General features: G+C 41.8%; 2 protein-coding genes across 3 annotated transcripts; both read left to right on the forward strand.

Annotated features, from left to right (window-relative positions):
* Positions 1–1,192: 1,192 nt before the first annotated feature.
* Positions 1,193–17,446, forward strand: LOC135769098 (GTPase IMAP family member 1-like). 2 transcript variants are annotated; one of them, XM_065278455.2, is made up of 3 exons: positions 1,193–1,405; positions 14,567–15,173; positions 15,273–17,446. In XM_065278455.2, exons 2-3 carry the CDS (start codon positions 14,828–14,830, stop codon positions 16,190–16,192), a joined length of 1,266 nt encoding a protein of 421 aa, XP_065134527.1. In that variant the 5' UTR covers positions 1,193–1,405; positions 14,567–14,827; the 3' UTR covers positions 16,193–17,446. The 2 variants fall into 2 exon arrangements, with proteins under 2 accessions (XP_065134527.1, XP_065134528.1); XM_065278456.2 differs by lacking the exon at positions 1,193–1,405 and adding an exon at positions 4,015–4,566.
* A 3,611-nt stretch (positions 17,447–21,057) lies between these two features.
* polr2f (RNA polymerase II, I and III subunit F) lies at positions 21,058–23,089 on the forward strand. Its single transcript, XM_065278464.2, has 5 exons — positions 21,058–21,221; positions 21,425–21,494; positions 21,852–21,982; positions 22,085–22,156; positions 22,724–23,089. Exons 1-5 carry the CDS (start codon positions 21,202–21,204, stop codon positions 22,812–22,814), a joined length of 384 nt encoding a protein of 127 aa, XP_065134536.1. The 5' UTR covers positions 21,058–21,201; the 3' UTR covers positions 22,815–23,089.
* The last annotated feature ends 870 nt before the right edge of the window (positions 23,090–23,959 follow it).

A 23,959-nucleotide genomic window follows, 5' to 3' on the forward strand; every position in this document is an offset into this window, starting at 1 on the left:
ATATCTCATAAACTCACTAGTAATCGATTCCGTGTAATGCAATACTCCAATACAACCCATGAGGGCGCGCCGCGCATTGCACAATTCTAAACCTTTGAATCAGATAACGAAGCACGTGGGTGTGTGTGAAACGAAGCTTCGGACGTCATTGGTCACGTGATTTTGCCAGAACGAATCAAGCTTCGATACAAAGCTTCAATGAAAATCGGTTCGTTTTTTTGACACACGCTTCGGAGCTTCGGTGTCACTGGTAACATCACTAAGGACTGGTGTATCATATGCTCTCAAAATTGAAATTTGCCGTATAGCACTATAATCACTAGTGGTGGGCAGAGCGAGGCTTCGTGAAACACTGAAACAGTTGAATCAATTGTGCCGTATGTTTCGAGGCTTCGAAACATCAATCCGAAACCGCCTCCACAGTGACACCTAGCGGTCGTTTGCATGTCTTTACATGAAGCAGCCTTGACAAGATTTTAGACGAGCGCTGACAAATTGTATCCCACATGTTGTTTGATTGACACACAAGTGATAGAATGGGAGAGTGGATAGTGCTCTCGACTCTCATTCGTAGATCTTAGGATCGAACCTGGGAAATGTATGTGCTACGTCATCATAATAAAATAGTTTTGTTGTTGTTTTAACATCTGTTTGAACTCTACATGAGCTTTTAGGCTCACAATTGTCGATAACTATAGGCTAGTCGGGTCTATTTAATGAAAAAAAAGAAAAATAGAATAGAGATATACCAAATAAATAATAAGAGATTCATAAAATATATCAAGCCATAATATGCCACATTGTTTACATATAAAGATCTTTATTCAAATATATAAATTGTTCTGTGTTGATAAACTCAACCAGCTACTTTTTTACATATAATTTCTCCAGCCTTTGAAAACATTCTCACACAAGGGACACTTGCTGGCATGCATTTTTTGTAAGTAGCCTAAGTGTTACATACCTATGAGGAAAAATGACTTCTTTTCAGTAATTTATAGTATTTGATCTTGCCAAAAACGCATCTATGAGGTATTGTCAGTTTGTTTCCTACCCTGTCAGTTTAAGATTCGAAGCAGATTCGACAGGTACGCCACCTTTCGAAATACTTGTGAAATGCACCTCTTGGTGTTTCGAATCACTTCATCGCGTGACATGGGTGTTTCGAATCACATTTCGGAGCAGTGTTTCGAAACATTTACGCTTCGGGATCTCGACACAGTGTCGAAACGTCAGTTTCGCGGGAGCCATCCCTAATAATCACACTGCGTGTTATTTGTATGCATTTCATGAGAATGGACATACACAGCGACCAGTAACTTACTTTTGCAGCGGGCACACCGGAGCAGACTTCAGCCATTGTGACGGGGTTCAGCTTCGGCCCAGTTTTAAACCCTGCATATTTGTAAGTGGTCCTGATTTGTAACGCTGATTTGTGGGCTGTGACCGTACGGATTTTGTTTTACCGCGGTGAAGAAGCAACAAAATCACGCGGTATACAGCACAACAACCCACCCCAGGAAAGCAGTAATCTTATATATTATTAAAACAACAAATTATATTAGCAATAACAACATGAAATAATATGCATTTCTTTATGCCGTGACATCACCGCACCCCATTTATGTGCGTAGCTCGTCTTTCACGCTTCAGCTATGGGCAGAACTGCAGCCTATGTTGTGTCCAGTGCAGTGTACAGAGTAGACCCCAAAAGACTCACATAGGGGTGATACTTGTGGGGTGGTACAAACAGCACAGATAATGTTCATTTAAAAGTAAGTGACTGTTTGTGTATGTCTGCAATTCATTGAACTGACGCCTAGAGATGCGCGGATGGGCTATTATTTCATCCGCAACCGCATCACAAAACTCATCATCCGTCCGCCATCCATCCGCACCAACGTTTCTGACCAGTTTTCAAAACCGCACCCGCCCGCCATCAGCTGACTGGGCGATGTGATGACAGCCGCGAGACTAGAAAGCTCTAGAATATCAGCAGTGAACTCAGTCTCCGATCGGCGCACACGGGACAAAAATAAATAAATAAATCAGTAATGCCTAAATTAAACGCACAAATTACATAGTCTGCACTGGTGTCATCCTGATTTACCACTTTGTAAAACTTATTCCAGGCAAACCTTTTCTGCCCTTCTATTTCCTTTGTTTTTAATTCTCATTTTTTGAGGCGTTGATAAGAGCTATGTCAAAATGCGTCCTCATTTCTCTGCGCTGTTAATGATAGAACGAATGGATTCTTAACATGCCGAGGCTATCCCAAACAATTAAAACCTTTATTAAATAAAAGTGTATTAGAAAACTTTTTCTTGTCACTGTTTTAGTATTATAAGTTATGTTTTGTGTTAATATTATTCTGTTTATGTTGCGTATATTTGCAACATAAGGTTGATTATTTGATATACTGTTGAATAGTTTAATCTACATCAATGTGTCATATTTTCTAAAATAAATTAATATTTTTGATTACATATTTATTTTAATAAGTCAGAAATGTCTCCGCTGTTTTCTGCTGACAGGCGCGGTGGGGGCTACTGGGGGCGCGTGCAACAGGTGACGCAAATTATGGGTCCTCAGAAGGCTAGACCGTCTCATTTCAGTTCTCTTTGAGAACTTCTGAGGCTGCCACCCTGAAAGACAGAGTGCTCACCTTTTAAGGTTGCATGCTTAGAAGGACACAGCTAACAAGCAGTCGATCCGCCACCCGCCCGAATCTAATTAAAATATTATTTTTCGTCACGTCATCCGCCCGATCCGCGGTTTATCCGCGGAGTCCGCGGCTGTAACCGCCAACCGCGCATCTCTACTGACGCCTCATCGGATCAGATGTGTGAAAATACGCATATACATAACAGCGGACCAGCCTCTTTTAATGTTTGTTCCTCCTTTGAAATGTAAACAATGTACTCGAATCTCATACACACGTCAGCTCGTACAGTCTAAATGTTGCTCCATGCACAGAGGGCACATTTCACCGTGACAGCGCCACCCGGCACTCGTTGGCCAGTACAATCGACACAGTAGCCTATCTGTACAGATGTGAAGCTAATATTCATCCAAACAGTCGCTAAGTTTGGCTAAATGAGTCTAAAAGTCGCTAGATGTAGCAATAAGGTCGCTAAGTTGGCAAGCAACACAGTCACTGAGTTGGCAATACTGAACACTGCTTCAGCCAATCCCCTTGTTTTAAGCAAGTAAGCCCCACCCACTGACTAACATTGAATTTGCATACAAGTTGAAAATAAAGAGGAACACGAAAATTAAAACGAAAATGAAAAAGAAAAACAGAACATGAAATTAAAACTGAACTTTACCTTTTAATTTTGTCCCTATTATTGCTTGGGCATGAATAAAAAGCCTTTTAAAAAATGTATTTAAAGATTCCTTTTCAAGCTTGCCTTTTTATTTTAATATTGTCAGTCTTGACTCAAGATTATATTGAAAATGAAATGTCAAATCATCAATTTAATTAAATTTTTCAATTTGGCCGGAATGATGCTTCATCACGTTAAAAATGAAAATGAAATAATTTAATATAATGTTTTAATTTTTATTTCAGCATTTCATTTTCAAATTTGGGACATATTTTGCGATTTTATTTTTTATTTTATTTTATAATTTAATTAATTATTTTATAATTTTATTAATTATTTTATAATTTTATAAATTATTTTATAATTTAATTAATTAATTTAAAAAAGACCAAAAAAACCTTCCATAATCTTCATCACTTTCACTTATTATTAATCCCTGGAAGAATAAATATATAGATTTTATTAATACAAGGAATTAATAAATGTATTGCTTTTAATCAACCAGCAGAATCCCAGTTCAAAAACACTCCACCCATACGTTTTATGCATACATATGCACAAGGTACCGACACTGTTTTAATAGCCTCTCTAATTACACAATACTGAATGAATCTGCATTAAGAAAACGAAATTTACCATTAAAAGGCTTTTCGTTGTTGATGTGCTTCTGACTTCGACGACGATCTCGCGTGGTGGACCGCGATTTAGAAAAGTACTAGACACGCCTCCTACTACTACAAGACACGCCTACTACAACTGACGCCTAGCTCCGTCTTGCAGGACGCAGACAGACACGACTCGGCAGAACGGAAATGGACGAGACTCGTTAAAGCAACACTAAAGAACTCTGGCTCTTTGCTCCCCCTACAGGTTAGAAGCGTAATTGTTCATTACCACTGTCGTAAATACTGCAGCATAGTTGGCTCTGATTGGATTGTAGGTCTGCCGTAAAGCAAGTTTTTGTAGTTTTCACTCGAACTACAGGACCACTACCCGACGGTTGGAAACTTCTTTAGTGCGGTTTTGGCCGATAGAGGGCTGCAAAGCGAATGTGAAAGTGTTATTCACCCTGTTTTGAGTGGATGAACAACTGAAACTTTTTTGGAAACGTTATTTTAAGGTAAAAAAAACTCTTTGGTGTTGCTTTAAAGTGAAACTAACATGGATCATGCGTCGCTTTTGATAAAATACTCTTTAAATGGGCTCATACGCAATAATCAGCGTAACTTTCTTTAAGGTAAGTTGACGTTAACTATTTAAATTAAACGACAAAAGGGGGCTTAATGCAGACCACGGAAGATCGGTCGTCGACTTAAAATGTAACAGGAAAATTATTATTGCAAATATTAGTAGAAAATAGTTTTGACCGAAAATAAATTGCAGTGATAGCAATTATTTTGTTGTTCTGACGTCAGGGATGATTACAAATTCAGAAAGAATGTAAAGACATTTGCGTCTACTGGTGAAACATACATGTTTTCATGAATCTGAAACACGTAGACCTGGTTTCACAGTCAATGGTCAGCTAAAGCCAAGACTAGGCCTTAGTTAAATTAAGATGTTTAAACATCTTTTATAACAATGCCTTAGTTAAAACCGATACTGCTGTGTGTACTTGAGACAAATTATTATAGACATATTTTAAGATCTGTCAGTGCAATTTATTTTCTGTTGAGACAGTTCAAACTTGTTTAAGGCCAATGTCCAAATACCTACACTTGCAGTCTTTGCAATTGACTACTTACATGACGTGTTCTAGTGGACATAAAGATCCTTAGGGAGCATGTAGGATTATTCACCCGATAAGACACACTTGGCCAGTGTAAAAATGTCAATCCAGGAAGTGGCAGCAATTTGCACCAAAACATATTCGTTTTTAATTTATGCTAATTAATATATATACACTCTTAAAACGAATGTGTTAAATTAACACATCTTGTGTCTAGTTAAGGACAACACACCTAGTGTGTTGTCCTTAATTTAACACATCTCTGTGTTATTTTTGGAACAACACACTTTGTGTTGTTTTAACACATCTTGTGTTGTCCCTTTTATTTTTTATGAACTTAAATGACACATAATGTGTTAAAAACAACACATAATGTGTTAAATAGTTTAACACAAAGCAATGTGTTAAAATTAACACATCCCAGGGTGTGTTAATTTTAACACATTGCTTTGTGTTAAACTATTTAACACATTATGTGTTAATTTTAACACATTATGTGTCATTTTCTGTTGATTTAGAGTTCATATAAATAAAAGGGACAACACAAGATGTGTTAAAACAACACAAAGTGTGTTGTTCCAAAAATAACACAGAGATGTGTTAAATTAAGGACAACACACTAGGTGTGTTGTCCTTAACTAGACACAAGATGTGTTAATTTAACACATTCGTTTTAAGAGTGTATATATATATATATATATATATATATATATATATATATATATATATATATATCCGTAATAAACATTTGCTGTATTATTATCTACACTAGTGAAACTTTCAGAAGCAGAATTCTTTGCATCTGTAAAAAAAACTCTTTGTGCATGCAGCTTTATTAAAGTTTATTGTTTATTCTGTAGTCCCTGAATAAACGAGACAATTAATGTTGTTTATCATTACATGTGATAAAAGCAGTTGCAGATGTTTTACAAAATACATAACAATGTTTGCACCAATGAAACAATGCAACACTTTCCATTTTACTACCAAAATATGTCGTATCTATTTATTAACTTGCAAATAAAAGTTTCTGCAACATCTCGTGAGGTTTGGGCAAAAGTCTCACGATTTACATTCAGAATATGATGCATGATGGGATACCCTTAACATTTTTAGCTCAAGCATTTTTTAATAAACCAACATCCCTCTGTCTTCATCATCATTGGATAACTCCTCTCCAGGGGGTTCACTGGATATTAAAAGGTCCATCGAATGAACATCGAGATCTTGCCGGAAGTGTTAGGTCAGTGTTTCCCAACCCTGGTCCTCGGGCACCCCCTCCCAGAAAGTTTTAATGTCTCCTTATTAAACACACCTGGTTTAACTCATCAGCTTGTTAGGGACACGTCTTTACCATTTTGGATGGAGGCTGATGAGTCGAATCAGGTGTTTTAAATAAGGAGACATCTAAAACTTTCTGGGAGGGGGTGCCCGAGGACTGGGAAACACTGTGTTAGGTCATCCGGGTACTTTTCGCCTACTTTTTTTTAGAATACTATTAATTTGGACATACTACTCACCTCACCTACTGCTTTTTGCTTACTATACACTCTAAAACAAACGGTGCTATATAGCACCAAAAGTGGTTCTTTGCTCGTAATCATAGAAGAACCGTTTTTAGTGCCATATAGCACCGGTGAAGCACCAGTGAAGCACCTGTGTAGAACCATATAGTGCTTTGTAGAACCATATGTGGTGCTATAGGGCCCCTATATGATTCTACACAGGTGCTAAACTGGTGCTACACTGGTGCTTCACCGGTGCTTCACTGGTGCTTTACCGGTGCTATATGGCACTAAAAACGGTTCTTCTATGATTACGATCCAAAGCAACAGTTTTGGTGCTATATAGCACCGTTTGTTTTTTTAGAGTGTATAGTATGGAAGTAGGCAGTTTCAGACACAGCCTTAGTCTATCACTAGCCTTAAGCTTTGTCTGTGAAACCAGGGGTTAAAGGATTAAAGGAGTCTTTCCCTATCATGAAGCCCATGTATTTTGTAATTATTTTATTTTTACATTGACACTTACGTTGTCAGTTGAAAGCATAAATCGTCTCGGTTACGGATGTAACCCTCGTTCCCTGAAGGAGGGAACGGAGACGTCACGTCGTGACCGACGAATTGGGAACTCGCTTAGAGAGACCAATCTGCTTCGAATACTACTAAAACGCCAATGAACTTGGCATTGAGATATTTGCATAATGCTGGCGCCGCCCCGCCAGGTGCGTATATAAGCAGCAGGTGCAAATGAGGAAATTAGCTTCTTTTTCGCTGAGAAAGCCGGAAAGTGTGACCGGCCGTAACAGCAGGTGGCAGCACCTGTGGCGACGGGACGTGACGTCTCCGTTCCCTCCTTCAGGGAACGAGGGTTACATCCGTAACCGAGACGTTCCCTTTCAGTCGGTCACTACGACGTCACGTCGTGACCGACGAATTGGGAATCCCTATCAAAACGCCACTAGGGGCTGACCTCTTCCAGTGTCTGCGTAAAGCCCTCCGGTTCCACTTAAGGATAAGGAGAATTAGGTTTTAAGGCAGAAGGCCGGGCACTAGATGTTCCTTTAACCCCACGGAAGTGCCAGCGACTGGGAAGCGCCCTACCTGAGCGGGATAGGAACGCTGCGGAAGCCACCACCCGTCTTAAGGGTTAATGGTGGGCGAAAGTCAACCGTAGTTGAGGTAAAAAATGACAGCCGTGGCTGTGTAAGCAAAGCAGTGCTCTGCTAAGGGAAACGTGGGCTAGTAGGATTAACCCCACGGAAAATACTCACAAAGGAACCCGGTGGGACACAATGTGGAGCCCGAGCCAACACGTAGGTTCGCGAGGATGCAGCTAGTGAAGGCTGACAGCCAATGCTCCGCAACAAAGGCTGCCAAGGCAGCGGAGGAAGAACAATTCAAACCATTACGCATTTTTGTTCTGAAGGCCTTCCATACTGATACAGTTATGAAGCATCAGATGGAGGCTGCAAGCCGACCTGTGAGACTGTTCTCCGTGCTCCCCCTGGTGAGGAAAGAACACGAGAGGATACAGGCTCAATACGAACACTGTAGAATCTAATGAACGTATTAGGTGTCGCCCAACCAGCAGCTCTACAGATGTCTGTTAGCGAGGAACCACGAGCTAGAGCCCAAGATGAGGCAACGCTCCGTGTGGAGTGCGCTCTCAAATTAAAGGGGCAAGGAATACCCTGAAGATTATAAGCCAGGGCGATAGTATCAACTATCCAATGAGACATCCTCTGCTTAGTGACAGCTTTCCCTTTCTGCTGGCCACCATAACAAACAAAGAGCTGGTCTGAGGTCCGGAGGCTTTGCGTGCGATCCACGTAGAGTCGCAGTGCGCGTACGGGGCACAACAAAGCCATGGTTGGGTCTGCGTCCTCCGGAGGCAGCGCTTGCAAGCTCACCACTTGATCTCTGAAAGGAGTAGTGGGAACTTTGGGCACGTAACCTGGTCTGGGCCTCAATGTTACGCTTGAGGCAGCAGGACCAAACTGAAGGCACGAGTCGTCAACAGAGAATGCATGTAAATCCCCTACTCTCTTCACTGAGGCCAATGCTAGCAGGGTCAGAGCTTTCATTGATAAAAGCTTCAGACTCACAGACTGCAAAGGCTCGAACGGGGGGGCCTGCAGGGCTTTCAGCACCATGGACAGGTCCCAGGGAGGAATAGAAGGAGGGCGCGAGGGGTTTAGCCTACGAGCGCCTCTTAGAAATCTAACAACCAAATCATGCTGGCCAACTGTTCTGCCGTTAATAAGTGAATGATGAGCAGAAATAGCAGCGATATCAACTTTAATGGTGGAGGGTGACAGCCTACCGTCTAACCTATGTTGAAGATATAAAAGCACGGTGTTAATAGGGCATTCTCTGGGGTCTTCGCGTTGCGAAAAGCACCAGGTGACGAAAAGGTTCCATTTAAACGCGTAAGCCCGTCTCGTAGACGGAGCTCGTGCTGCGTTGATTGTGTTAGATACCGCTTGCGGTAAATCACTTAAACCTTGCGCGCGCTCAACGACCACACATGGAGATCCCACAGGTCGGGGCGCGGGTGCCATAATGTGCCCCCTCCTTGAGAAAGAAGGTCCTTCCTCAGGGGAATCCGCCAGGGAGGGGCTGTCGCGAGGAGCATCAACTCTGGAAACCAATTCTTGCTCGTCCAATATGGGGCGATCAGTAAAAGGTTCTCCTCGTCCTGCCTGACCTTGCACAGTGTCTGTGCGATTAAGCTCACTGGGGGGAATGCGTATTTGCGCATCCCCCGAGGCCAGCTGTGTGCCAATGCGTCCACGCCGAGGCTGCCCTCGGTTAGTGAATAAAATAGGCGACAGTGGGTATCGTCCGGCGACGCAAACAGATCTATCTGCGCACGACCGAACTTCTTCCAAATTAGCTGGACCGTCTGGGGGTGGAGTCGTCATTCGCCGGGGCGCGCCGCTCGAGAAAGCGCGTCCGCCGCTGTATTGAGCGAGCCCGGAATGTGAATGGCACGAAGGGACCTCAGATGCTTCTGACTCCAAAGGAGGAGATGACGAGCGAGATGCGACAGGTGACGGGAGCGCAAACCGCCTTGACGGTTGATATACGCAACGGTCGCAGTGTTGTCGGTGCGTACTAGTACATCCTTCCCTCGCAGCTCCGTAGCGAAGCGTACGAGTCCCAGATATACTGCCCACAACTCTCGGCAATTGATATGCCAGTGCAACTGGGGTGCTGTCCACACCCCTGAAGCTGTAAGCTCGTCGTACGTGGCACCCCAGCCCGTGTCGGACGCATCTGTGTGTACAACAGCATGCTGAGCGATCTGTCTCATGGACACACCGGACCTGAGAAACGCGGGGTCCGACCACGGGGGGAATGTTAGGCGACACGCAGGTGTAATGGTTACACGATGGATGCCGGCGCGCCACGCTCTCCTCGGGACTCGATCGTGAAGCCAACGCTGAAGCGGTCTCATATGGAGCAGTCCGAGCGGTGTCACGGCCGCTGCTGCAGCCATATGCCCCAGGAGCTTCTGAAATTGTTTCAGCGGGACCGCATTCTTCCCTCGGAATGAACCGAGGCAAGTCAGAATTGACTGGACGCGCTCTTCTGTCAAACGCGCCGATAAATCGATCGAGTCCAGTTCCATCCCGAGAAAAGAGATCCTCTGCGTGGGGCAGAGTTTGCTCTTTTCCCAGTTGACCCGAAGACCCAAACGGGCGAGATGCCGAAGCGTTAAATCTCTGTGCTCGCACAGCGTCCGTCGAGAATGCGCTATTATAAGCCAATCGTCGAGGTAAGCCAATATGCGAACGCCGCTCTCTCTGAGGGGTTTTAACGCCGCCTCCACTACTTTCGTGAACACACGGGGAGAGAGGGATAGCCCGAACGGTAAAACTTTGTACTGGTATGCCCGTCCCTCGAACGCAAACCGGAGAAACGGTCTGTGACGAGGGATTATGGACACATGAAAGTACGCGTCTTTCAGGTCTATTGCCGCAAACCAATCTTGGGGGCGAATTGAATTGAATATTTGCTTCGGTGTTATCATCCTGAAGGACCTCTTCTGCAGAGATTTGTTCAGAACGCGCAAATCCAAGATCGGTCGCAACCCACCGCCTTTTTTGGGTACTATAAAATACGGGCTGTAGAAGCCCGATCTCATCTCGGTTGGAGGGACCGGCTCGATCGCGTCCTTCGCCAACAGGACTTCGACCTCTGCACGCAGTACGTGTGCATCGGACGCTTTCAGCGTGGTGAAACGAATGCCCGAGAATTTGGGTGTGTGCCGGATGAATTGAATTTCGTAACCGAGGCGAACAGTGCGTAAAACCCAACGAGACGGGCTGGGAAGCTGAAGCCACGCCCCCAGGGACCGTACGAGGGGAATTAACGGCACTGTCGGGGTACCCGCGGTGGGGCGGCTGAGCGGGACAGGTGGTACTGCCGGTACGTCTGCTGGGACAGCATAAGTATCTACAGTATGTGTGTGTGTGACACTGACCTGAGCCCGCTGAGGGTGACGGTCGTCTGGTCTCCTCAGCGGAGAGCACAGACTCCGAAGAGGGTGCTGGTGGTCCCGTCTCCTCAGCGGAGAGCTGGAACTCCTCACAACACCCGCTGGCGATAGAGGAGAGGGAGGAAGAGCATGTGAATGCCCGCTCACATCTCTCTCGATCCTCTGAAGACCTGGAGAAGGAATAGGAATGCACTCTTTTTGTGGTTTTGTGGGTACCGGCTGAAAAGCCGGCGGAACAGAAACAAAAGGAAACCAAAGATTCTCCACCCGGCCCTCTACCGGTGGAGGGAGCGATGCCATCACCGTCTCCCGTAGAGTGATCCCATCCCAATCCAGGTCGCCCGTCTCAGGGCCGCTTCGTCTTCCGTTTACCACGGGAAGCGGGTGGGGCGGGCGGGGCGGGCTGTCGACGGCTGTTCCCCCTCCGTGGCCTGGAAGATGTTCTAGTGGGGGGGGCGGAGGCAGCCGCCGCAGGGCGCCCTCGGCGAGGAGCAGACGGGCCCGCCGGCGCTGGAGGGCGAGATGCAGGTCGCTTGCGCCGGGGCATGATCTGTGCGATCGCCTCTGTCTGCTTCTGGGCGGCGGAGAACTGCTGGGCAAAAGACTCCACCGACTCACCGAAGAGGCCAGCCTGTGACACTGGAGCGTCCAAAAACTTGTTCTTGTCCGCTTCCGACATGTCAGCCAGACATAGCCATAAGTGGCGTTCCTGGACCACCATCGTGGACATGGCACGACCAATCGCCTGCGCTGTCACCTTCGTAGCGCGAAGAGCCAGGTCAGTGGCAGCCCGGAGCTCCGAAAGGACAGGCGAGTCGTGTCCTCCCTCGTGCAGATCCCTCAAGGCCTTGGCTTGGTGAACCTGCAGCAACGCCATTGCGTGCAGGGCTGAGGCCGCCTCCCCACATGCCTGGTGGGCAGCGCCCGTTAAACCGGAGGACTGTCTGCAGGCACGAGAGGGGAGGGTTGGGCGGTCCTTCCAAGAGGGAGCGTGTGCCGGACACAGCTGCATCGCGACAGCACGCTCCACGGGAGGGATCCCCGTATAACCCTTAGCGGCTCCGCTGGTGAGGGAGGTGAGGGGGGAGGGCTGAAACGGCCGTAATCTCATGGAAAACGGCGACTTCCAGGTTCTAGTCAGCTCCTCGTGCACCTCGGGGAAGAAAGGCACCGGTGGAGAGGGTTGTGAAACCCGGGCAGCTCCAAAGAACCAATCATCCAGGCGGGACGGTTCGGGCTGAGGGGGGGGAACCCACTCTAACCCTACGGTCTCCGCCGCTCGAGCGAGCACGGCCACCATCTCTGGATCGAACTCCGGCGTCCCAACCCGACCAGAGGGAGGAAGGGCGTCGGGGTCCACGTCAGGGGGAGGAGGCCCACCCTCGGATGCTGCGGCGTCGGTGGACCCGGAGGGCGGCACAATGGATTCTAGAGACATCGTAGAACACGATGCTGAAGTCTCCATCGGCACATCAACCGGCTGTGGATGAGGAGGCTGAGAGCCTGAGGACGAATCCCCCGCTCGGCTCAGCACAGTGATGCGCAGGTCGTCTTTTGAGAGCTTCACAGCCGCACCGTGGCGGCGTTCAGCACTCGCATGACGAGGGTTGCGTTTTTCCCGGAGGAAAGACAACCGTCTGCGCAAATCCACAAGGGACATGTTCTCGCAGTGAGAACACTTACCCCCAGCGAACGCTGCCTCTGCGTGCTCGATGCCCAAACACGAAAGACAACGCTCGTGACCGTCCTTCGGACCCATGTACTTGCCGCACCCAAGATCGCACGGACGAAAAGCCATCCTGAAAAGGACGCTGATGTCCGGATATACGAGAGAGTGGCTGCCTTTAACAAGGCACAAAGCTCTCTCGTATCACTCTTTTAGGGAAATTCACTCAGATGCTTAGTTGATGAGCGCACAGGAAGGCAACGCACACACAAAACTCAAAACAAAATAAAGATGTAGAGTCGTGGAATTAAGCGAAGCGTCCGCTGTGGTACTGCTAGTCCAACCAACTTCAGCAATCGAATCCCACCAGAGTAGAGTAGCTTCTCAGTAGCAGATACTGCCGGCTTTCGAAGCGATAAAAAGCTAATTTCCTCATTTGCACCTGCTGCTTATATACGCACCTGGCGGGGCGGCGCCAGCATTATGCAAATATCTCAATGCCAAGTTCATTGGCGTTTTAGTAGTATTCGAAGCAGATTGGTCTCTCTAAGCGAGTTCCCAATTCGTCGGTCACGACGTGACGTCGTAGTGACCGACTGAAAGGGAACAACTGTTCTCATTCCATGTCATTGTTATCTTGAAATGTCGACTGCACTTTCTTATATGCCACACCTAGGGCTGTTACGATTATGCAATTTGACTGATTGTTAATTGTCTAATAAAGTGTGAAGATAATGACGAATAATTGCATGTTTGGGATTTTGACGATTATGAGGATTAATTGTCTGGTTTATGGCTTTTACATTTAATTCTCATAATTCTTTTGTTTGGTCATGAAATAATTTAATTATTTAAATTAAATCTTTTGCAATGTTTACCTGGCAGTAAATATTAATACTCAAAGCACATAATTAAAAGTATTATTTAATGTATATATATTTCAAAATTTGAAAATTCTTCTTAAAAAATAAACACAATAAAGTGTCTGAAAAATAACTGAAAATAAAAATGCAATTAAAATAAACTGACTATACCAGAACAGGCTTAAAATAGTAGCCAATCCTACTAAGGTCATATTAGCACTGGACCACATGTCTGTAGTGGCTGCAAAAAAAATAATTCCTTACAGATCCTTATGAAAGCATCCTTCACCTCCCTAAATTTGGAATTGCTATTTTGGAAATGTATGTTTTACCTGGCAGTTCAAACTGCTTATCAAAGTTTTTCTTTAAATGCAGTTATACAGGTGCTCTCTGTTTAGAGAGATGTGCAATCATTGAGGTGATCTGAAATTATTGTGATGAGGTCAAACAATCGCGATGAGATGATTATTTAATCTTTGTGAAAGCCATAACCACACCTACTGTACAGTGTGTGCTCAGACAAACACACTTGTTTATTTTGGATACAGAAATAGCCTGCTTATGTTTGGAATGCAATACTGTAATACAAAGAAGTATATGCAAGTATGTGCTTGTATTGTATCTGACAGATCATTGCAGTTATTATAAACTAACTGTATAGCAATGTAGTTGATCGTATGCATAGAATATACTTTATAAAATGCTAACTTTATGTAAAACAAAATAGTAATTTGCAAAATAATTATGATAGCCTATAATGTTTTGGTCAATATTTTCTACATGTTACCTAGAAGGAGTATTCAAAACTGCAAATCAAAATCATACTGACATTTTAGTTACCAATTTATGGTTTAAAATCTATATATAAACATTAGATATTTTTGGGATAGCCATTTATTAACATAACAGATTTCTCAGTGTGTATGCTAAAAATAAGAGATTCATATACTTATTTCATTTTCTGATGATCTTTTAGAAACATTCCAGCTATGGAGGGGTCTGAAGAGAACCCATCTTCTGATCTGCATTATAAAGTAATTCTGCTCTGTAAAACAGGAACTGGAAAAAGTGCTACAGGAAACACCATACTAGGAGAAAACGTTTTTGAAAAAAGTTAAGCTTTAAAACTGTGACGCAACAAGTGCAAAGTAAAAATGTGTTGAGAGATGGAGTGAACCTTACCATTTTTGACACACCAGGAGTCTTTGACCCAGAAAATGAAGAGAGCCCTGAAGTGATGTTTAGAAAAGCTGGATTTCCAGATTTAGACTCAAAGGACCCAATTGTGATTCTGTTGGTGATCAGACCTGACAGATTCACTCCTGAAGAAAGGAAAACTGTTGAGGCTGTTGAAGATTTTTTGCCAGATTGGCTCTTAAAAAACACTTGGATCATTTTTACCAGAGGAGATGAGTTGGAGAGGGATGATGCCTCAATAGAAACATTAATAGAAGATTCAGAGGCTCTGAAAACAGTTGTTCAGAAATTTGAGAACAGATACTTTGTCTTTAATAATCGTGCACAGGATCCGGAACCTCAAGTGAGAAAATTAATAGCAGCCATTAAAACTGTACAACCTAGAGGTGTGTGGTGTGAAGCTCCATATAAATATACAGTATATACAGCATTTGTGTTAATTTGTATTGACTGTATTTGTTTTGTTCTATTTTTGCCTGGAGCAGTTCCAGAGACAAAGCCCTTTCTACAGAGACTGATACCAGTTGAGCATGAAGTTGACTCCAATGAGAGAAGATTGCTTCTCCTGGGGAGAACGGGAACTGGAAAGAGTGCAACTGGAAACACTATACTGGGAGAAAAGGTTTTTCAGTCTGAGCAAAGCTTTAGCTCAGTAACACAACAGTGTGAATTTCACAGATCAGATGTTTCAGGGAAACAGGTATTAGTAGTTGATACTCCTGGGTTTTCTGATTTAACTTCAAGGCCTAAAGATTTAGCATTAGAAATGGCAAACAGTATTGTCCTCTGCAGTCCAGGTCCTGATGCTTTCCTGTATGTGGTGTCAGTAACAAAAAGAATTGGCATTGAAGATGAAAATGACATTAAAAATATTGAAAGAATTTATGGAGAAGAAGTATCAAAGTATACAATCCCTGTGTTCACCCATTGTGATCAGCTAGAGGGAAAGAGTGTGGAAGATCTTATCAAAGAGAACAAGGTGCTCAGCAAGTTTGTTCAGCAGTGTGGAGGGAGATACCACATCATGAACAATAAAGACATCAGAAACAGAAAGCAGGTTACCAAATTACTAGAGAAGATTGATCAAATGATAGAGGAGAATGGAGGACACTACACCAATGAGATGTTTCAGTATGCAAACAAATGTAGACAAGACGCTTTGGTTAAGAGTAATCTAAGCAGTGGTCAACACAATGAAACAAAGGAAAGCTGGATTAGGAGAGCTTGGGAATTTGTAAATAAACTCTTTAATACATTCAAGAATCATTTCAATGCTGTAGCTTGCCTAATGTACTCATTAGCTTGCAGGATTATTGATTGTTTTTCCAGTGAACGGCGAAACCGTGGTTATACATCACTCCCAAGCACAGAAATATTCACAGACACGAAGCCCAAAACAATGTAATGAGTTAGTAAATCCAACTGAATCTTTGACACTAAAATTTACAACTGTGGAATAATCTGACAGTCGTGACACGATCTGCTGACTCTGTAGCTGTCTTTAAGACTTGGCTAAAAACCCATCTCTTCCGCCATTACCTCACTTCCTAATAACGGACTTACTGTCTTTCTCTATTTTTTCTTTCTCTTTATTTGTACATTTCCTTAAAAAATTGTACTAACCAACCCTTGGCTATGTATATACTTGATGAGACTATTTCCAGTGCACTTATGTATTGCTGTTCTTGTGTTGCTATAATTGCTTCTATTGTTTACCTCACTTGTAAGTCACTTTGGACAAAAGTCTCTGCTAAATGTAAATGTATTGCTGTCTGGGCTGTTTGCATCCCATAACCCCATATCTGTCATGAGCAGACCACAGATAGTTCTTTAAGTTTTTTATGTAAGCTTCAGACGATGATGGATTACAAGATTAAATAAAAAACACCAAAATATATGTATATGCCTAAATAGAGTACAACTGAAGTGAATACCAAGTGAATTAGTGGTGTGCCATCGATAGCCTTGAGAAGCACACTTTACACAAACAAGTGTTTGTTTTTGTTCTCTCCCTCTTTTCTGCTATCTGTCTCCTCAGATCCCTGCCATTGAACACCTTTCCTGTAATCGTATTTATCCCATGTTACGTCACGGATCAACCCACCAATCAACACCCGGTCCTGCCTATTTAAACCTGGCACCATTCATTCATGCCAGTTTGTTTGAACTCTGTTGTTATTGATAACTTTTCTGCTGAATTGCCTTACTGTGTTGCTTTTCTTTTGTAAGTCACTCGTTTTGCATCTGTACATTAATGTTCATTCATTCTGTGTTTTTGTGACTTTGTTAATATTGGGGAAAGTGGACAGGTAAGTACGTCATGTGACATACATTGTGCAACACATAGGGAATCATTACTGTTTTAAACACACTAGGTTAGGAGCGTGTGCCACCCTCTGTACGTTTTGTGTTTGGGTACGTAGGGTGTCATTCGACGCTGAGAATTTATCTCCTTACCTTTCCTTTGTAGCTTAGGTTAGTTAGAGGGTTAAAATTTAGTTAGAGGGGTTTTGTTTTGTTTATTTCTTTAATTTGGCACCACTCGTGTCCCTTTCCCTTTTGTGTTTTTGTTAATTGTTATTGTAAATATTGTTATTTATCACTTGTTTTTCATTATCACTTTTTCACTTGTCACCACCACTTAACACGTGTATATAAATAAATCAGTTATTACACACAATATTTGTTGTCTTTGTCCTTGACTGCCACATACACACCACAATAAAACTTTATAATCATCTTTTCATATTGGTACATCCCAGCCATACCCCTAAACAACTTCTGTGATTGTAACAGATGCTAACCATGATGTTGATTTGATGTAAACTGAGTGGCAAACATATTTGCCTGCATATTAAATAATTTCCAATCACCACTGAAAGAAATTGCTGTCTAAACTGACTTATTATGTTTTACAGCACGTGTCAAATACATGGCACGCGAGCCAAATCAGGCCCGGTTCATATATGCATCCGGCCTGCACAATGATAAAAGTTTTTAATTAATCTTGGCCCGCTTCAGCTTTGCACTACAAATCCCAGAAAGCACTGCGGATGCGATGTATGCTAAACATGTGATCTCAGCATCTCGCACAAGACAGCAGTATAGTCCAGCACACTGACAAGAGTCCAGCATTTATGACTGCATAAACGGTTTCAGCAGCATCACTGTTCCTGTTTTTAAAAAACTTGTTAGTTCACTAGTGGCCAGTCAACCAGAAAAACTCACTCAGGTGTGAGTTTGTATTAGCTTACTTAATCCCGACCCTAAAGACAATTAACAAAAAAGACAAACAGCAGATTTAATTTTTATGTTTTTTCATTATGATCATTAGATCGTCAATGTGTTAAAAAAATAAACAAAAACGTGACTCTGCCAGGTGGTCATTTTGGGAGATATAGAAAGGACATTTTTTCTGTGAAGTCCACAGATGACCAGTATGTTTATCATTATTTGTCACAATGAGATGCACGCAGGTATAAATAGGCTACATAAGTATGCTTATGATGGGTTAATGAAAACTAGCTAGTAGGTGTAAAACATCTGTCACATTATTACCAAAAGAGAAAAAATATTTAATTATTTTGACGTAAAAGCCATTTTAGAGAGAACATTTTTATGAAATCTATAATTGTTAGGTAATGCAGAACAATCCCAGGCTGTAGCAATTGCTTTCCTTAGCTAAATGAATGTACTCATTAGTCATTAGTGTTCACATTTTTTTGCAAAGAAACAGTGATTAATGGTTTTATTTATTACTGTGTACATGTTCATTTTAAGAGGACTTATTCTAGTAGGTAAATTCAGTTTTCTACTTATGAGCAGTCTGGGGCCTAGTTGTATTTTAGTTTGTATGGTTAACGTCAGCATGATGAAGTTTGGCCCTCATATGGGGACATTTTTTCTGATCCAGCCCTCAGCCTAAATTGTTTTGACACCCCTGTTAAAGAGCATGTTGATCAAGTCTTGACTAATATTTTACTTCAAATTGATATCAAGGTGTCTGCTGGTTCCTGTCAAGCATCGGACGTGTCATGTACATTACATCTTACTTTGTGATTCGTATCTCTGACTTATTACCTAATATACCTTCCGGGGCTGCTTTCAATAAATAGAAATGTTATGAATTTAGATTGAGCATATTTCAATTAGTCATTGTATTTATTTTAAATTGTGTGACTTTTAGAGAATTTAATTTCTGTCTGAGATCACATTAATAGTGGAACTCACAGATCATGTTCTTGCGCGGATGAGTGACTGTGTGGCTGCATTAACCAAAGCCTACATCGTGGACCTTTTAAGTCAATCTGAAACAGGACACGTTCCTCTCACTTTCAAGTTAACAAAGCCTGGCATCTTCTAAACGTGGTGTTGATATATTTGTCGTTATGAAATTAAACTAAACACACCTAACTTTTAAAATTATGTTATTGATAATGTTTCTACGGACATGCATGTTTTTTACGAGTTCCTCAGGTCACATGAGCCCTTTTTTGTGAGCAGAGGAGTCGTAAACTCGTAGCTGCATGCGTGATCTGAGTTGCTTGGTTGGCATTAGTATGACTTAGCGATTGGAATTAAGAGATTTTGACCAAGTGACTCAAGTGACTCGCACAACCCGATCATATTAGTGAGTGACTCAGAATAACCCGAATCCTTAAATAGATCTGGGTTGAACATTACTAGTACATATCTATGTGCCCGGGGAAGCTTCAAAATATGACCAGCCTGGTCACGAGGAGGGACGGGTGGACAGGCAATGGCGGTTGAGTTCAAAGTTAAGCTTTAACGTGTTGGAAAATTGTTGAGAAGTCCCATGTTTCGATGGAAGAAACAAACACAGGCTCGGCCAGAGGTTGGCAACAGTCGGGTTGAGAGTGGAGTACGCATGGTTGGAAACATAGGTGATTTTGGAAGTGATCTGGAAATGGAGGAGGAAGTGTTAGGTGCGGAGAATGGAAGTAATGAATGGAAGGTAGTTGAAAATCGGAAAAGAAAGACAAACTGGGACCAGTTTTCAGATTCTGATAGTGATAAGGGAAGACATCAGTTAGGAATACGAAAGGAGGAATATAAAGTAATGATACAATTCGAATCTGAACCTGAATCTGCCATAAATCCGCTAAAATTAACTAAAGCAATTAATAATGAGATAGGGCTGATTGAGAAGGCAAAAATGGTAAGGGGTGGTAAATTGTTATTATTTTGCAAAGATAACAAGCAACAGGAAAAGGCAATAGGAATGAAGACGTTATTGGGGGGAAAAGTAAGAAGTCAAATTCCAGAAGAGAGAAATTGGGTAAGAGGAGTAATAACAGGAATCCCGATTGACAAGACAACAGAAAGAATCAAAAAGAATATCTCTGGAGCAGTAGTAAAGGAAGTAAGAAGACTTCAGTATGTCAAAGACAAAGAAAAGAAGGATAGTTTATCTGTGATGCTAAATTGTGATGAGGATAAATTACCTGAAAGGGTATATTTAGGATACATGAGTTACAGGGTTAGACCTTATGTACCTCCCCCAAAATGTCAAAGATTTGGCCATGTTGCGCCAGTTTGTAGAGGGAAACAAAGATGTGCAAGATGTGGAGGAAAGCACGATTACGGTAAATGCGAACAAGGAGTAAATCCTAAATGCTGTAACGGTGGGGGAGAGCATAGCGCAGGGTATGGAGGATGTCAAGCGAGGAAGAAAGTCTTGAAAATACAAAATGTAAGAGTGGAAAATGGGTTAACATATGCTGAGGCCCTGAAGAAAGTGGAACAGGAAATGAAAGAAATTAAGAAAGTTGCACCTCTGAAAATGAAGAAAAGCATAGTAGAGACTGAGAAAGATCCAATGGGGATTGACAAAATGTCTTTTGTAGCATTTATAGCTGAAGTGGTTAACTGTTCAGCACAAACGGAAAGCCGCACAGAGAGAATTAAAATCATAGTAAAAGCTGCTGAAAAGTATTTGGAAATAGAGGGAATTAATGTGGAAATGATCAATGAAAAACTAAAAGTGGAAACACCCAGACAACATGTAGTTCATCAAAGTGTATATAAAATAGGAAACACGAAATGTTTATTAATAGTAGTATTTTTTTTTTATAATTATTATAAATTTTTTTTCACTAAATGTATACAACCAAGTAGTGCTCCATACTCCAATCCAGTAGGTGGCGGTAAATGCACCTTTAGTTGGTTTGCCACCCGCCATTTAAACAACAGAAGAAGAAGAAGCCCCTCCCGTATTCGGAACGTCAGGGTTGAGCTCGTGTTTCTGATCGAACCATAAAAACTGCAGCACGACCGGATGTACAGTACACGCTGAAGCGTCGCGGTACAGCACGATTTTAGAAACGAATTTAAACAAATTTAATCACAGAATTTCATTAACCGAACCCATTCATTACACGTGAGGCGCAAATAATGTCTGATAACGAAGACAAGTAAGTTTGAAATTATTTATTACTTTTTCCATGAGCATCGAAAATTGATAAAAGTACAAGTTATCTTATGTAATGTATGTAACGTTATGTTGTTAAGTAATAGCAGTAACATTTAAAAATGTTTTAAGTGATCTTTTATGTTTATATCGTGAGATCGTCAGTGTGTGTTTGTCTCAGTGTCGTGTTCATTTGTTGTTTATCAGTTTTGATGATGGAGATTTTGATGATGTTGAAGATGAAGAACCTATGGATGATCTGGAGAATGTAGAAGATGTAAGAAGTGTTTATCTCAACTAATTAAACTTTAGCAGCTTCATTTCAGGACCATAGACTTAAAATGATTATGACACTTAAACATTCATGTATTTCCTCCATATATCTGAACTGTATTTCAAACAGAATCTTTAATTTATTTATTTTTTCAGTATTATTTAAACGGATTTTAATTTCTGAAATAAATATGAGGATTTTTATAGTTTTATTATAGTAATGGAGTTAAGAAAATTACAGTAATTGAAATTTATGACCAACATTTTCATTTCTTGACCATTTTGAGGGTTTTGTGTGTGTTAATGGCTGTTGTGTAGATGTGTGTGTTTACAGCTGATGTGTTGTGTGTTTTTCCTGCAGGAGGATCAAGAGAACGTTCAGATTCTGCCGGCAGGTGAAGGTCAGCAGGCCAATCAGAAGAGGATCACCACCCCATACATGACTAAATATGAGCGTGCACGTGTGCTGGGAACACGAGCGCTGCAGATCGCGTGAGTATTTCTGACACACACACACACACATATGATCTCTCTAATCCTAACACACATACACAACTGCATGTATGATCAGTGACATCACTTCCTCTATGACAGGATGTGTGCGCCTGTGATGGTGGAGCTGGAAGGAGAGACCGACCCACTACAGATCGCCATGAAAGAGCTGAAGTATGATAACACATGTGTACATTATACTACACACACATAAACACCTGTCTTAAACTCTGTTAGTCTGTCTGTGTATTAACTTTGTTGTTGTTTATGAGAGTTATGTTGTGTTATTACTCTATAGTTTGTGTCATGTGTTTGTGATATTGTCTTTGTTTGGTGTTTTGTTGGTGTGTTTATGTAGTTTATGATATTTTTGTTAGGGCTGCATAATATATCGCATGTCATTGTCATTGTACATCTCATCAGTAAAGTAGTTTACGGACAATCTGGGCAATTTTGCAGTCATTGTCGCTGACGTATTGCCTGTGATAATGTATGCGATATGGCACACAGCTTGTAAGTGAACTGCGGCTTGTGTAGTTAATGCTGCTCCATCTGAAAACAATTAATTCGTAATCAAGGAACCGTCTTCACCAGTGAGATGCTCCAGTGAGATGCTCATGTCTATTGCATGCGATTTAGTTTTGTGCGCAGTCTTAATTTGTGTGGTGTTATTGTGATATTAGCGTGCGGTATTATCATTGTGAGGTTTGTTTTAATTCTTTCTTGTTTTGTTTTTGTCAGGAGTAGAAAGATTCCCATCATCATCCGCAGATATCTGCCTGATGGGAGTTATGAGGATTGGGGTTGTGATGAGCTCATCATTACAGATTGACACTCAGATCATGTGTACAGTATTATAGACACAAAACATCTGTGTAGATTTTATGTGTATAGCAGAGTTCAATCTCTATTTTATGTTTTTCTTTCCAGCAAGTTGTACTTGCATTCATCCACAAGATGGCAGCACAAACACACAATAACGTTAATGCTCAATGTAAAGACTTCCTGTTGAATTTCGTGATTTACTGTTTGTTTGTTTGTTTGTTTGTTTTATTGATGCAGAATTAAACAATTTTTTGTAAAATAAATAAATAAAAACTTCAATAACTGTGCTTTTGCTGCCTTCGTTGTTGTAAATATCATTGTGTGTTCAGTTTTGTGTAATCAATGAAACTCTTCAGCATCTCTGTCAGTGGGTGACTGAAGTACAAGTACAGCAAAATCATTTAGATTTGCCCCAGTAAATGTGTAGATTCAAAAGAAGTCAAATATATGTTCGAGTAAAACACACAACTGTTGCTTTAAAGTGAATAAATTATATATTTATATAGTGTTAGAATTTTCTCTTACTTATTTATAGAGTATATGCATGAATATCCTACATTTGCCTGAATAATATACTACATTTTCCAAAATTTGCATTCCACAACATGATGCGCTTGACCCTTCATTGCTAATTAATTAGACATCAGTAATATGTTTTTACATTGCTTTATTGACTGTAATGTTGTTAATATAGATAAAGTTGTTCTATTAAATATATTTTATTTCTGAAATTGTTCCAGTTGTTGACCTAAACATAGAAAATAATTAGGTGACGAACACCGTGTGCTTGACCTCATGTGTCGCCTACACTGATCAGTGTTCGCTGCGCAGACCGTTCGGTGTATGACGTCACATTCCCGCGAGAGCGACTCAAGAGCAGAATTTCAACATAGCACACAGGTGTCCTCATCGTTTCAATTTGAGACCTTCAACTCATTTCTTCTGACTCTGATAATCGCGGAATCACTCACAAATGATGAAGACTTCAGGAGTGGTTAGGTAATTATCTCTTAATAGTTCAAAAACGTCAACTATTGTCAAATTTGGACAACCGTTTGATGCACGATTATTGTGAACAATATACATTTTCCCAGCCTACGTAGGCCTATACTTAAAAAAGACAATAGACACAACAAACAAGCTACTCTTTCT

Source organism: Paramisgurnus dabryanus, chromosome 3 (assembly GCF_030506205.2).
Source record: "Paramisgurnus dabryanus chromosome 3, PD_genome_1.1, whole genome shotgun sequence".
Lineage (NCBI taxonomy): Eukaryota > Metazoa > Chordata > Actinopteri > Cypriniformes > Cobitidae > Paramisgurnus > Paramisgurnus dabryanus.

Bases quoted from the DNA above. Each gene is read 5' to 3' on its own strand.
- LOC135769098 (XM_065278455.2), top strand. From the start codon at position 14,828: ATGTTTAGAAAAGCTGGATTTCCAGATTTAGACTCAAAGGACCCAATT. The intron at 15,174-15,272 runs GTGTGTGGTGTG...TGCCTGGAGCAG, and splicing joins TAAAACTGTACAACCTAGAG to TTCCAGAGACAAAGCCCTTT.
- polr2f (XM_065278464.2), top strand. From the start codon at position 21,202: ATGTCTGATAACGAAGACAA. The intron at 21,495-21,851 runs GTAAGAAGTGTT...TTTTTCCTGCAG, and splicing joins ATCTGGAGAATGTAGAAGAT to GAGGATCAAGAGAACGTTCA. The intron at 22,157-22,723 runs GTATGATAACAC...TGTTTTTGTCAG, and splicing joins ATCGCCATGAAAGAGCTGAA to GAGTAGAAAGATTCCCATCA.